The 13,738-nt window shown below is 54.9% G+C and overlaps 2 protein-coding genes across 2 annotated transcripts in view; both read right to left on the bottom strand.

Annotated features, from left to right (window-relative positions):
- Positions 1-517: 517 nt before the first annotated feature.
- Positions 518-3,612, bottom strand: UCP3 (uncoupling protein 3). Its single transcript, XM_031064783.1, has 7 exons — positions 3,471-3,612; positions 2,281-2,419; positions 1,953-2,163; positions 1,569-1,766; positions 1,311-1,412; positions 1,047-1,227; positions 518-929 (listed from the first exon to the last, which is right to left on the bottom strand). Exons 1-7 carry the CDS (start codon positions 3,485-3,487, stop codon positions 824-826), a joined length of 954 nt encoding a protein of 317 aa, XP_030920643.1. The 5' UTR covers positions 3,488-3,612; the 3' UTR covers positions 518-823.
- Positions 3,613-4,184: 572 nt separating this feature from the next.
- Positions 4,185-13,738, bottom strand: part of C2CD3 (C2 domain containing 3 centriole elongation regulator) — a 34,472-nt gene continuing 24,918 nt past the window's right edge. The window contains exons 17-21 of the mRNA XM_031064781.1: positions 13,528-13,738; positions 12,316-12,524; positions 10,641-11,565; positions 9,916-10,018; positions 4,185-4,853 (exon numbers count right to left, since the gene is read on the bottom strand). The exon at positions 13,528-13,738 is cut by the window's right edge and continues 2 nt beyond it. Coding sequence (XP_030920641.1) covers positions 4,719-4,853; positions 9,916-10,018; positions 10,641-11,565; positions 12,316-12,524; positions 13,528-13,738 — 1,583 coding nt within the window. The 3' untranslated portion in view covers positions 4,185-4,718. The remainder of the gene's footprint in view (positions 4,854-9,915; positions 10,019-10,640; positions 11,566-12,315; positions 12,525-13,527) is intronic.

Here is a 13,738-nt window from a genome sequence, read left to right as displayed (position 1 = left end):
CCTGCTGCTCCCAGGGAGAAAAAAACGCTTTGGGAATTTGCTTCTGGTAACAGTCATCAGTTGTCTGACGGGAGTCCCTGAAATAGAACTGAGTATCTGTGACAAATGAGGGTGCTAAAGATGGAGTGATAGCAGAGGGAACCTTGTTCCTGCCAGTTACCATGGGAAGAAAGCAATTCCCGGCCTTCTTATTCTTGGGAAACAGGGAAAGGGAATTCTGCGTCCTCTCCTGCTTAGGATGTACATCTTCACTGTCCTAAAAAGGGACCATTTGAGGCTTTAGAGAGATTGCCGTGGGTCACGGATCTGCTGCCTCGGCAGGGCAGAAGGCGGAGCTGCTGTTCGTGATTGTGACAATGACCCGAATAATTAGAGAGCAATGGGAAGTTGTTCAGCGCACCGGCAAGGATAGAGAATGTCAGCCTGACTGGTGTCACAAGTAGGGCTGGGACAATGACCCTGAACACCCCAAAAAGGTAAAGAAACCCTGAGCTGTGATCAGACCCCATAGGGGCGATTTATTGGAAGCGCCAGTAAGGAACAACGGGAATTCCCTGGCCCTCAGCTTGGTCCCGCCTGCCCACAGCACCGCCCTCGGGAAGTGCTGCTCTTCCCGGCTGGAAAGCCAACAAACATTTTTTCCTCCGTCCCTTAAAACTCTTCTCTGAAAACCTCTGTTCTCCCACGCTTCTCCTCCTGCAGCATCCTCCCTCCTCGCGTCTCTCGGGTCCCTCCCCGCGCGTGTGGCTCCGCTGCTCCCCGGCGCTCCGGCAATTAATATAATTGATGGGAGCCTCGCTGGGCCGGCCGCGGCGCCGGGGGCTCAGGCCAGCGCCGGCCGTGCCAGCACCATCAGGCGCTGCAGCTGCTCGTAGGACACAAACATCACCACGTTCCAGGAGCCCAGCCGCAGGAAGGACGGGACGAAGCTGTGCCGGCAAAAGCGGGGCTGAGGGGACGTGCCGGGGACATCCCCAGAGCGGGGATCCCCCCAAGTCTTGCACCTGGGTTGGGGTGTTTGGGGTGTTCGCAGGTGCTCGACTCACCCCTTGTAGAGGCCGGCGGGGCCGTCCTGCATGAGCAGGGCCAGCAGGCAGCTCAGGGCATTGCGGTACTGCCCGGGGCTGGCGTTCATGTAGCGCGTCTTCACCACGTCCACCGGGGACGCCACCACCGTGGCACAGAACCCGGCGCCGAAGGCGGCCACGAAGTGGCACGGGACGTTGTCTGAGGGAGGGACAGAGCCGGGGGTTGGACGCTGCAGGGACAGGGATGGCGCCCGGCCATGTCCCCCCCTGGGCTGTCCTCACCTGTCATGAGCTGCGCCCGCAGCAGCGCGTCCTTGAGCAGGTCGTAGGTGACGAGCTCGCCGCAGTTGATGATGGCGTTGCGGGCGATGTTGGGCAGCGTCCCTGCGCGGGCGGGAGGGTGGTGGCGCTGGCACTGCTGCTCACAGCCCCGACTGGAGCATCCTGGGCAGGTGCCCCAGCCCTGCTGCCCCCGTCCTTCTGCCCTTCCTCATCGCCATTTCCATCCCCTTCCCAGGCCCATCCCTTTCCCAGGCCCACCTCTCCAGAGGCCGCGGACGCCCTCCTCCCTGGCGATGGTGCGGTAGGCATCCACGGTGCCGCTGTAGCGCCGGGCGCTGTCCCACTGGGCCCCGCTGGCCTGGAACCGCACCTTGACCACGTCGGTGGGCTGGGCGCAGGCCACGGCCACCGCACCCGTGGTGCAGCCCGCCAGGAGCCGCGTGGCCATGCCTGTGTCTGCAGAGAACAGGTATCGGGACTCCCGGCCCTGCGGGACCCCCAGCCCCGCAGGGACCCCAGGGTGAGCGGCCTGTGTGCCTCACAGAGGGGCATCTCAGGGGGCTGTGCCCCCAGGGTGAGTTCCTCTTTGGGAAAGGGCAGTGCCTCAGGAAGGGGGTGCACAGGGAATCCCTGGACACTCACTATCAGCGCCCTTGGGGGTGTAGAGCTGCTTCACGGAGTCGTAGAGGCCGATACGGATGGAGGCGAAGCTCATCTGGCGCTGCAGCCCGGCTGCCAGCCCTCTGTAGAGGCTGCGGGCTCCCTCCGTCCTCACCATGGTGCTCAGCGTGCCCAGAACGCCCCGGTACTCCACCGAGCTGACCGTGCGGGGGATCGTCACCTCGCCCTGGATCTGCGGGGTGCCCAGTGTGTCACCCCACCTTCTGCTCCCCACCAGGAGTGCCCAGCTCCGGGGCAGTCGCAGGTCATGTCGCAAGGGGCTCCCTCTGCCCGGGGTTTGGGATCGTACCTGCAGGCGCACCTTGGCGGTGTCCAGCGGGAAGGTGCACAGGTCGGCGATGCAGCCCGCCATCCCCGCGCTGACAAACTTCACGGCGGCCGGTGGGGGCACCTCGGGGGGCTTCAGACCCACCATGGTGGCACAGGGGCTGGAAGGAGAGGAGGGTTTGTGGGGGAGCCAGCGGCGTGCGTCAGAACAGGGCTTCACGTGGCTGTCCTACTCGGCGACCGAGGTGATGATGATGTGCTGTGGCGGCTCTTGGTGCCTTTGGTCAGTCCCAAAATCCATATCCTGCCCTGTCTGCTCCCTTCTACCGCAGGGAAGCTGAGGCACGGGGCTTCTCAGCATGGGATCACCAATGCCCACCCTTCCCTATCCCACCCCAGCCACAACAGGGGATGCTGGGTGAGATCATCTCCCCCCCAGTGACCTGCCCGGAGCCACGTCCCTCCGTGCCCTCACCGTAGGAACCCCGGTGTTCCAGCTCCTGCCTTGCCCAGGCAGTGCCTGAGAGCCGGCCCCTGGCCCCACCCTTATATAGCACCCAGGACATTCCAGCAGCCAGGATCGGGTGACAGGAAAACAGTGTTCCCCCGGTGGCATTTCACTTGATGGGACTGGGTCACCTGGCACCCAGTGGCTGCTTCAGCCCTCTGCCCCCTCCCGGGGCTCAGGCACGGGGAGGGGGGTCCTGCCCAGACCCCCTGCATTGGACTGGGGAGGAATGTCGGGTTTTACCCTAAAACCCACTCTGGGAAGGACGAGATGCAGAAAACCCTCACTCCAAAGCTTACCAAGTGGTTTGGGGGCAGTGCAGCGCTGAGCTCTTTGTGCAGGGCAGGCTGGACCCCTTTGGCCGACACAAACCATGAACCTCAATCTATCCCAGAGAGCTGCTGAGCTCCCAGCAGGATTGTCCCTGCATGGTGGAACGTGTTCCCAAGCTCCCATGGAGCTGGGTGAGCACCTTGGGGTGAAATCCACTACCAAACCCATGGCACCTTCAGAGCGTGGCTGGGCACTGGCTCTGAGGCTGCCGGGAGGGGCTGGGCTCAGGACAGGAGGCTGGAGGCCAAGGTGGAGAGAAGAAAGGCCCCTTTTCCTCCTTTTTTAAACTCTGTGTGTTTAACCCTTGGTGCTCGTTAGCCCCACACGCAGAAGGGTCGCTCAGGATGTGCCGTGAGCCTCCACACTCGCACCTGAGCTCGCTGTGCATGAGGTCCTGACACCTGGAGCCACCTTTGCCCCATCCCTCGGGCTCCAGACAAAGCTGCCTGGCACCAACAGCCCTCTGCAGCTGGCCCCTGCCTTGTTTTCCTGCCCGGCTCCACGGCTGACCCAAACCTGAAAGGAAGACGCTGTTTACCTCATGCCCAAGATGCAGCTCGGGGGCAGTGCTGTGACCTCCTCTGTGGCAGCCAGCCCAGCCCAGCTGGCATCCTGCCCCAGTCTTTTTTGGGATGCCACCAGGAGAAAGCAGCCTGCACGTCACTGCTGTCCTTCCAGGGGACACTGGGTGCCTTTGCCTTCCATGCCCAGCCAGCAAGGGCAGGGAAAGGGGCCACAAGCACAGGGCAAGCTGTGCCAGCAGTGACTGACGCGTTCAGGGTGTCCCCTGGGAAAAGCAATGCTGCAGAAGTGGGAGAAAAAAGGGATGCTGATCCTTTGGCTGCTTAAATCCTGAATTCCAGGCGTGGCTTGAAAAGCAGCTCAGATTGGAAGTGACTTAGCCCACATGGGGCTGTGCTGCAGGGTGATACTCGACTGCTTGGCAAAGCCCTGCTCTTTCCATGTGCTCCTGGCCACCCCAGCTTCCAGCAGCATTTCTCTGACCTGGAAGCTCGTGTGGGAGAGACTCCTGTCTACTGTTGAGGAAAAGTTCCTGCCCTGGCATAGGGACACTTTGCACAGGCTGACAAGAAAACGGGAATTTTATTGAAACAAACATTGGAGAGAGCAGTACAAAAATAACTGAGCTCTGCTGGCATCAAACTCTGTTCTCTGAAAGGTGTACAAAAATAATTTAAATATAAATATAAAAGTCTCATCTTTCTAGTCACCCTCTTTTGTACACCCAACAGATTTTACAGTGCCCTTGGTGTGTGTTCACACAGGAATTCTCTGAGGAAACAGAGAATTGTGCTGCGCACCAACTATTTTTGAAAGGGCCATTTCACAGGAATAATTCCTAAAACTGGACTAGCTGGAGAGCAGAAAACGGGTCATGGGTTACCCACAGGGGTGTGTCTCACTGGGGACCTGCCCCTACAGGACACAGCTCCCTGTGGGTGACCACAGGCTTTAAGCCCTTCTAAACAGGGGACTTAATTAACCAACCCATGAGGCAAACTAAAAGCAGAGCCTGAAAGCTGTGGCCTCCTCCTGCCCTTCCCTGGGGGGCTCTGCCTGGCTGAGGGAGCTGTGCTGTGCAGGGTCTCTGGGCAGCACTATTCCTTCTTGGAGAGCTGAGCAGAGAAGATCCTGGCGATTCTCTTGGCTTCCTCCTGCGACAGCTGGGGGCTGGGCCTGGGCCGAGTGGCTCTGCGGTAGGGGATCCCTGCAGGCACTGCTCCACTCCTGCCCTGGGGAGAGAGGCACCAGGGTGAGAGCTCTGCCTTCACGCCGTGGCAAACCACAGGGCTGTGCAGAGGGTGACAACTTGGATACACAGGAAAAAACACCCCAATGAGAAAGAGAATGATCTGAACCCCAGAATGGGGCTCTGGTGTGTGACCTCTGAACTTGTGAGTGCCCACCCCTGGCCAAAGCCTCCCTGCACGGAGCCAAAGGAATGGCAGTGCTGTAGTCACTGGGACCTGACTGCATTTTGGCTTTCCATTATTATTTTACTTTATAATTTCCAGAACCCTGAAGACCAAAACTCACAGGGGAGAGGCAATGCTCTGTCAAGAAAAAATCCTAAGCCTGCTGACAGGACAAGGCAGGGAAGGGGTTTAAACTAAAAGAGGAGAGATTCAGATTAAATATTGGGAAGAAATTCTTCCCTATGAGGGTGCTGAGGCCCTGGCACAGGGTGGCCAGAGAAGCTGTGCATGCCCCTGGGTCCCTGGAAGTGCCCAAGGCCAGGCTGGATGGGGCTTGGAGTACCCTGGAAGCCATGGCAAGGGATGGGGCTGGATTAGCTTTAAGGTCCCTCCCAGCCCAAACCATCCCTGTGAGTCCATGATAAATGGGATGGGCCAGGCTCAGGAGCCTGCAGGGACCCCAAGGCAGCAGCCCAGGAGAGGAAAAGCCCTGGTTTAACCAGTGCCATCTCCCCTGTGCCCTGCCAGCAGCCTCCCAGCAGCCTGGCTGTGTCCCTGGTGCAGCACCAGAAAATGAGCAATTTCAGCACACAAAGAAACACATTTTCCCCCAGCTAGTTGAGAGCTGGGCAGTGCCTGTGGAACACTGAGAAAAGCAATCCCGTTCCAGGAGCCTTTAAGAGAGGAAGCTGGGGGGACAGGAATGTCTCTTGGAAAACTGATCTGCCAAGCTGGCCTTTCACCGACATCCCTGGGCTGCTTCCCTGAGTCTTGGGAAAGGTCTCCTGAGGTGCCCAGCTCCCTCCCAAGAAACAGCTCCAGGACCCTGTTGTGGTGCACTTGGAGATGCACTGTCTGGAGAGGGAAATGGCTTTTTTAGGAATAGGAGAGTCCTTGTGTTTGGTAACCTGTGCATTACAGCCTGCGGGTGAAATACTGTAAAACATGTCCTGTTATTATTGCACTGAAATAACAGACATGGATAATTAGGAGAACCTTTGCTTTGCTCTTCCTAACAATTCTCCAGGATGAATTTCCTAAACCAAAATACAAGGAGCCAAGAGAGATTAAATGCAGACCTGGCCACAGAAGAAGGTTAAAACCCAGCAGAAGGAGCTGCCTGCTGGGCAAAGCACCTTCCCTGGACAGGGCTGTCCAGAGACCAGGACAGCAGCTCATTCTTCCCACGCTGTTTTCTGCCCAGCTGTCCAAGGAGCAGCCCGAAGGTCAGGAGTGGCTGCAGAGGGGCAGTGACCAGGCTCTGTGCTGATCCCTGAGCTCTGCACAGCATCTGAAAGCATCTCTCTAGGAAACTCCCCCAATCTGCCAACTAACCCCATTTCAAAGGTGCATTTCCTGCCTCACACAGCTCCCCTTTCCCATATCCCACGTGTCCTGCACAGCCAGGAGAGCCAGCACCTTTCATTTCCAATGTAAGAAACAAAATCCCAGAACGGTTTGGGTGGGAAAGGACCTTAGGCCCCATCCAGTGCCCCCCCTGCCACGGCAGGGACACATTCCAGTATCCCAGGCTGCTTCAACCAGGCCTTGGGCACTTCCAGGGATCCAGGGGCAGCCCCAGCTGCTCTGGGCACCCTGTGCCAGGCCTGCCCACCCTCACAGTCAATAATTCCCTCCTAACATCTAATACCCCTAAAATGCTCAGTTCCCTCCCAAGAGAAACAGCACCAGGACCCTGCGGGCAAAATTCTTTAAAACAATTCCCTTTCTTATTGGACTCCAGGCTGAGCCCCTTTCCAGCTCCCTCACCTGCCCCTGGTGCTCCAGCCCTTTCTCCAGCTCCCTTGCTCTTTTTTTGGACATCAAACCTTCCTCTGACCCACCTCACAGGCAGTTCTGGCTGCCAGTCTGATCCTGCTGCATAGTTTCCAGAGCACACATCTGAAATGTCGTGTTTACAGCACTCCTCACCCAGGAACAGGCTCAGGTCAGTGCCTGCCCCAGGTGTCCTCCTGTCTGTCTGTCTGTCAGGCTCCAAGTGCCTGGGGCTCAGCCAGGAAGCACACGTGTTCCTTGGGAAGATGCAGGAGGAAAGGGCACACGTGCGCTGCGGGTCACGCTGCGCTCTGCTCCCTGCAGGAATGGCACTGGAACCAGCCAGGGATTGCTCAGTGCCCGAGTGCCAGGGGCTGGGCTACAGCAGACCCATGAGTTACAGGTCATGGTGGGGGGCACAGCCTCTTCCAAGGTCAGGGAATTCCAGCCTTGGAGGCAGAGGACGTTTCACCCTGTGGCTCAGCTCTGTTTGTGCACAGGGATGGAGGGTGAACAGACCTGTGTTAACAGGCCACAGCCCACCCTGGCACTGCCACCTGATCCTGCTTTCCAGCAAGGAAAGCAGGAACATCCAGCAGATCAAGAAGAAACAACACAACCAAGAAAGGATGTTTCGGCTGCTGCTGCTGTTGGCATTTTTGGAACATTTTCATGAATCTCCCAAGGCTGTTATTTCTAATTCACACAGAAGGTAAGTCTATGTACACACAAATATGAATAATTCTGAGTAAAACTGGTTTCCATGTAAGTTTCTTAGCCTGCTGGAATATTCCTAGAGGTGAGGGAGGAGAAAATATCACTGCGTTTGGAGCGGGACCTTAGCCAAGGGCCTGGAGTGCCAGGACCAGGGGAATGGCTTCCCACTGCCAGAGGGCAGGGCTAGGTGGGACACTGGGAAGAAATTCTTCCCTGTGAAGGTGGGCAGGCCCTGGCACAGGGTGCCCAGAGCAGCTGTGGCTGTCCCTGGATCCCTGCAAGTGTCCAAGGGCAGGTTGGACAGGGCTTGGAGCAGCCTGGGACAGCGGGAGGTGTCCCTGCCCATGGCAGGGGGTGGAACAAGGGACCTTTGAGGTTCTTTCCCACCCAAACCATTCTGGGATTCTGGCATTTCATGGAAAGTTTATCAATGCTCTGATTTTTCAAACCTATCCTCTGACCCCCACTGTGTGGAAGACTAGAGCAGGGAAGGACCCCAAGAATGGGAACTGTTAGTTTGATGTCATGGAGAAGAGAAGGAAAAAACAAAGGGGTTTTGTGAGGCTGCACAAAACTCTGATCCCTGGGAGGTGTCACAGCATCCAGGCTGAGCCTGACCTGCTGCAGCACCTCCTCAGAGCCCTGTGCTCTCACAGCAGGAGCTGGGACGATGTTTCTGTCTCCAGTGCTGCCAGCTCCTCTGCTCTGGCTGCCCAGCTCCACACCTCGGCACTGCTGTGTCATTCCAGAAGGAAGCTGGGGAAAGCAGGGGCCAGAGCAGCCAGGGAGAGGTGGCAGGGCCCTGGGAAGGCCAGGGGAGATGTCTGCCAGCTGCCAAGCGAGGCAGGGCCCTGGAGTGCCCAGAGCACAGCTCGGCTTTCAGCCCTGCTGCCACGCCTGGCGTTTGCTGACCTGTGCAGAACCAAACCAAGGCCACATTTAGAAGCTGATGTCCCAAAGGCCAACTAAAAACAAAACTATGAGGAAGCATTTTTTTCTGAACTCTATGCATTGGTAGCAGTGAACAACTGGTTCTTCACAGAGGGAATCTGATGAACAAGGCACAACCAAATCCTGTCTCAGCACATCCCACAAGTGCTGCAGCAAAGGATTAGTGCCAGCCAATCCTCAAATTAGGTGCTTTAAGATCAAAATATCCAAATAGAGCCTTGCCAGCATTTTACCTAATTAGTAATAATTTGCAGGGCTGTAGTTCCAGCCACTCAGCTCAGAGCTGCAGAGAGGGGTTCAAGTAAAGCTGGTATTAGTATTAAACCACAGGCTTCTGTGACTTCAGAGCTGTCAGAGCCTGAGTCTGTTTTGATTCATCAGGCAAGCTGTTCCCAGTGACATAAATGTCCCTTGAAGTGTTTGTTTCACAGGTCATACAGAGAGGAAGAAAAGCACCGCCCTATCTGGGAGTGGTAAACAAACAGCCCAGCTGCTGCACACCCAGACCCACAGCAGAGCTGGGGCTGGAAAAGGATCAGGAATTCCAGAATGGTTTGGGTGGGAAGGGACCTTAAAGCTTAGGTCATTATCTTGTCCCATGGGCAGGGACATCTTCCACTGTCCCAGGCTGCTCCAAGCCACATCCAACTTGGCCTGGAACATTTCCAGGGATGGAGCAGCCCCAGCTTCTCTGGGCACCCTCTGCCAGGGCCTGCCCACCCTCACAGGGAAAAACTTCTTCCCAATATCCAATCCAATTCTCCCCTCTTTTAGTTTAAAACTGCTTCCCCTTATCCCATCACTATATGCCTGTGTAAAAAGTCATTCTCCTTTTTATAACTCCTCTTTATGAACTGAAAATAAGATAAATATGTAGATGTTGGAGCCACAAACCTCCGGCAGTAAATAAACCCTTATGAACATAAAAAAAGCAAAACCTCAGCAATCCACAGCTTTCCTGCAGGAGGAACAACCACTCAAGCCATTCTACTGCTCCCTGGGTCACAGAACCATCACAAGATACCTCTCCAGGAACCCCTCCTGCTGCAAACTCCCTCATTTCATCCTGATCTAAAAGAGATAATCTGAAGTTTATCAATCACAAGTTGGAACTCCTCAGAACCAGGCATGTCACCTCACATTAAAGCACAAGGAAGTGCAGAGTGAGCACCTGCCACTTCCACTGACCTGATGGAGCAGCATTTCCTGAGCATGCTGAACACCTGGTTCATATGAAGGCATAAAGCATCACAGAGAACACAGCCATGGATGTTAAAACCATCCTCACAGAGAGAAGAGCTGCCAGGAACATTCCCCTGACGCTGCTGGAGGCACCACATCTGAGTGCTGGCAGGCAAAGGAAGGGAGAAGTTTTGTTCCTGCCTCAAGGAATGGACTAAGCTGGACAATAAAGGAAAGGACATCCCATACTCACTTTTGGAGGTGTGGAAGGATGGGAAGACGTGCAGAGCAGTCTCATGGAGGCTTCCATCTCCTGGGGTGGAAGGAAGAAGTTGGGAACAACCACAGGATCAGATCTGAGCAGAGCTGTTTAGGAACAACCTTTGGCAGTAGGCAGTTGCACAGAGGTCCAGGTGTGGAAAAAGCCTCAGCTGTTAACAGGTCCTAGATAGTAAATTTCATTTGTTTTAACCATTTATTCCATTGTTCTGAACACTTGGTTCTCTCACCTGGGCTCACAGAGCATGGGACACCAACTTGCTTTAAATTGGCAGAGGACTTCATCCTGCAAAGATTCCAACACTCAATCCAAGATTTCTAATTTGTGCAAGAAACATTAGGAAGTGTTTTAAAAGCAAAATAAAGCATGTTTCTTGTAATACAGGAGAAACACAAGAGCTCTAACACTCGGGGAAAAACAACACAGAGAGAAAATGCAACAAGATGTGGGAACTACCCAAAATGAAGTGACTCTCACAAATCACAAAATTTGTTGGCTGCAAGTTTCAAGAAAGTCATCACTACAGTGTGTGGAACAGTGTAATGGGGTCCTCCAACACCCCCCCAGATCACCAGCCCTGGATTCATGTCCCAGGGAAGAGCTTCACACAGCAAATTCCTCTGTCCTGAGGCCAGGGAGACTCTAACAAAGCAGCAGCCATCAAATGCAAGAGTGTTTAAGAAAAGAGTAAAGGATACAAAGTGATTTTTTGTTTGATGGGGTTTTCTGAGCCTTCCACTGGGTCCTCACTGCTGTCATCAGGGAAGCTCTCGCTGTTTCTTTCCGAGCCAGCTTGGGCTGAGACACTCTGAGCACAGTTCTCATCAGAACCACTTCCTTCCTTGCCTTGATGATCCCCATTTACAGCCTCAGCATCCTTCTCCTCCTCTCTCTCAGTGTTTTTTTCATTGGTCAAACCCACATCTCCTGGGGATGGCAGCAGCTCCTTGGCGCCTGCATGGAGCTCCACACTTTCCTTCATGGTCTGGAAATCTCCTGCTGCTGCTCCTGTGCTGCTGTGGAAGCCCTGGAAGTCTCCTGCTGCTCCCCAGGGGCTGTTCCCACCCGTGTGGGGGCTCAAGGGTGGGCTCAGGGCACTGAGCAGGCTCTGGCTGTCCCCTTGCAGCACGCTGGACAAGGTGCTGCTGTTCCCTCTTTGGAAATACCCCACATCTATGGAATGCTGCTCTTCAGGCCTGGGCTCCAGAGGCTGCAGCTCAGCCCCCTGCCCTGTTTCAGAGATGATGCTGGACCAGGGGCTCGTCCTGTCTGTCATGGTGGTTATTTCATTTAGAGTTCGTGGTTCTATTACATCTTCTTCATATTCCTCCTCACTGTGAGGCTGGGTGGCAAAAGCACCTTCATTTTCCTGGCCAACACCCACTGGATGCTCATCCTCAGGGACAATGGGGCCGAGGAGCTGGTGCAGCATGTGTCTCCCAAACACGGCTCTGCCAGCAGGGCACGGCTGCTGCGGGTCCCTGGGAACAGCGGGCACAGCTGGCACCTCCAGCTGGCCCTCAGGAGCTGCAGGGCTGCCTCCAGCCAAGGCACCCAGCTTCCTGCTGCTCTCCTGCTGCGCCTCAGAAGCTGCCTTGCTGTTCTTAGTTATAGTCTGCAAGTCTGGAGAACAAACAAGAGCATTCAGTGAGTGCATGGAACAACAATTCAGCTTACGTCTGATTTATGTGGGGTTTGGGCACAAAGTCCTAGACGTAAGGATGGCTGGGAGCTAAACGCGCACAGCTTCGCAAACATGTGAGTATGTTCTGCTCTGCCACCCACTGACAAGGCCAGGAGAACAGAAATGCTAAGGAAAAAACAGAAGCATTCAGGATGAAATTAATGGGAAATTTTACAAATTCTTTAAAAACCCACAATCACTTATTTTTGTTTCCCAGTGAGCAGATCCTATTCACTGCTTGCATCCTCTGAGAATTGAATTCACCAGTATTAGGTAAAGTGACCAACTATTCTGAGGCAAGCTCTGCTCCAGGGGAATGGTGGGGGACATTTGGAAACACTGGAGCAGACTGTAGAGGAAGGCATGTAAAAAAGCAGTAACAACAACTGCTAAGGATGAGAAAGGACATGAAAAGAGCAAAACCTTGGAGAATAAAGAGGGGGGAAAAAGAGAAGATCAAAGCGGCAGGAAAATGGCAAAGTCTGGCATAAGAGGGATGTGCCCTTCATCTCTTGGAAATGCTGCTTCCCTGTAGGAAGCCATGGGCAGAAAAAGCATGGAATAACTTTCCAACTGGCAGCAACTGTAGCTCAGGGCTCCAGTTTATTCTCTGCCCTGCTAAGTTATTTTTAAAGCACCAGCAGGGATTGGATTTCCTTGTCGCTTTGCTACTCACAGCAACAACTCACCATTGATGAGGCTGCTGACCTGGGACACCAACTGACTGGATTTTTCCAAGAGATGGCAGCCTTTGGGATCCCCTTCTCTGCCCAGGGAGCCCGGATGGTCACTCTCCCACTCCTCATGGCCTGGTCTGGACGCGCTGAAGTCGGGAAAAGACCTGGTCAGCTTCTCACTGAAGTATCTCTGAACCTCATCCAGCTCACTCAAGTTCTTTCTGCAAGCAGAGGTAAGAAATTGGGTCAGAGGGGGAAAATGAGCCTGTGGGCGCTGGGTTTGAACTGGGTCATTCTAGCCAACAACAGGTAAACATGCAGATAAAAGATTAAATGTTTTTACTGAAAAGCAGATCAGTAGGCAGGTGTTGAGGTTGCTCTAAGCAGGAGGATAACACTCCAGAACAAATTCTCACTTGGCTGTGAAACTTGGGCTGGAAGCTAAAAAAAGAACTAGTTCTAAACCTACTTAATCAAAGGAGTTGGATTTGAGATGACCTTCCAAGAAAAGTCATAAAGCCAAGGATATTACTTGGCTTATGGCTGAGCTTGATAAAAATCTAAGGATTGCTGTGTATTAAAGATCTAGGGATTCTGAGATACATTGCTTGGGGTAGGGATGGAAATACCTCAGGAAGTCTCTTTCATTCCTGTATTCCTACAGATAATAAATACTAATCTTGTACAGTTATACCTCATTTAAACCTAGAATCTAGTCAGGAGAACAGTGAAAAACATCCTGCTGGGAAAGGAGACACTGCTCTGTGCCCCCCAGAAATGCTCACAGGCTCCTCCCTGTACCTGTGGAAGTCACCTGAAGGGACTGCTGCCCTCACAGCACCTGCTCTGTGACAGCAGCACCAGGATGGACCAACCCAAGGGTTCCCTCTGGATCTGGAATCACTGCTGCTGCTGCTGCTGCTGCTCCCCTTCAGCAGCTCACCACGCTGCTCCAGCACCTCAGCCCTGCTGGGGAGCTCCCCACCCTGTCCCTGATTTTCCAGCCTGGCCTCAAACGACACCGGAATCTCCTCGTGGCTATCGTGCCCTTTCCCTTCCATCTCCTCAGCACGGATCCATCGCTGCCGAGCTCCTCCCTGCTCCCCGAGGCCAGCCCTGCCCTGCTGGGGTTACCTGAGCAGGGTGAGGGGTTACAGGGCTTACCCGAGCACAGTGAGGGGTTACAGGGCTTACCTGAGCACAGTGAGGGGTTACAGGAGTTACCTGAGCGCGGTGAGCAGCGCGGCGCGCGAGGCCGGCGGTGCCGTGTCCCTCCGGGCAGGGTGCTGTGCATTCCCACTCCTGTCCTCTTGCTGCAGGGATTCCTGGAATCGCCGTGGGCTCCCCTCTGCCCGCTGCAGGGACTCGTGGAAGCGGCGCACGTTCTGCATGTGCTCCTCGTGCCGGGGGGGCTGTGTGCCAGCGGGGCCCCTCC

Source organism: Geospiza fortis, unplaced genomic scaffold, assembly GCF_000277835.1.
Source record: "Geospiza fortis unplaced genomic scaffold, GeoFor_1.0 scaffold1532, whole genome shotgun sequence".
In the NCBI taxonomy this organism is placed as follows: domain Eukaryota; kingdom Metazoa; phylum Chordata; class Aves; order Passeriformes; family Thraupidae; genus Geospiza; species Geospiza fortis.
The sequence above is the reverse complement of the archived record's forward strand: the minus strand, read 5'-3'. Positions and strand labels throughout refer to the sequence as shown.

Excerpts from the sequence above, each read along its gene's own strand:
- UCP3 (XM_031064783.1), bottom strand. Across the intron at positions 2,164-2,280 it reads CCGCCAAGGTGCGCCTGCAG|ATCCAGGGCGAGGTGACGAT; the intron begins GTACGATCCCAA and ends GGCACCCCGCAG. Across the intron at positions 1,767-1,952 it reads CACCCCCAAGGGCGCTGATA|ACACAGGCATGGCCACGCGG; the intron begins GTGAGTGTCCAG and ends TGTTCTCTGCAG.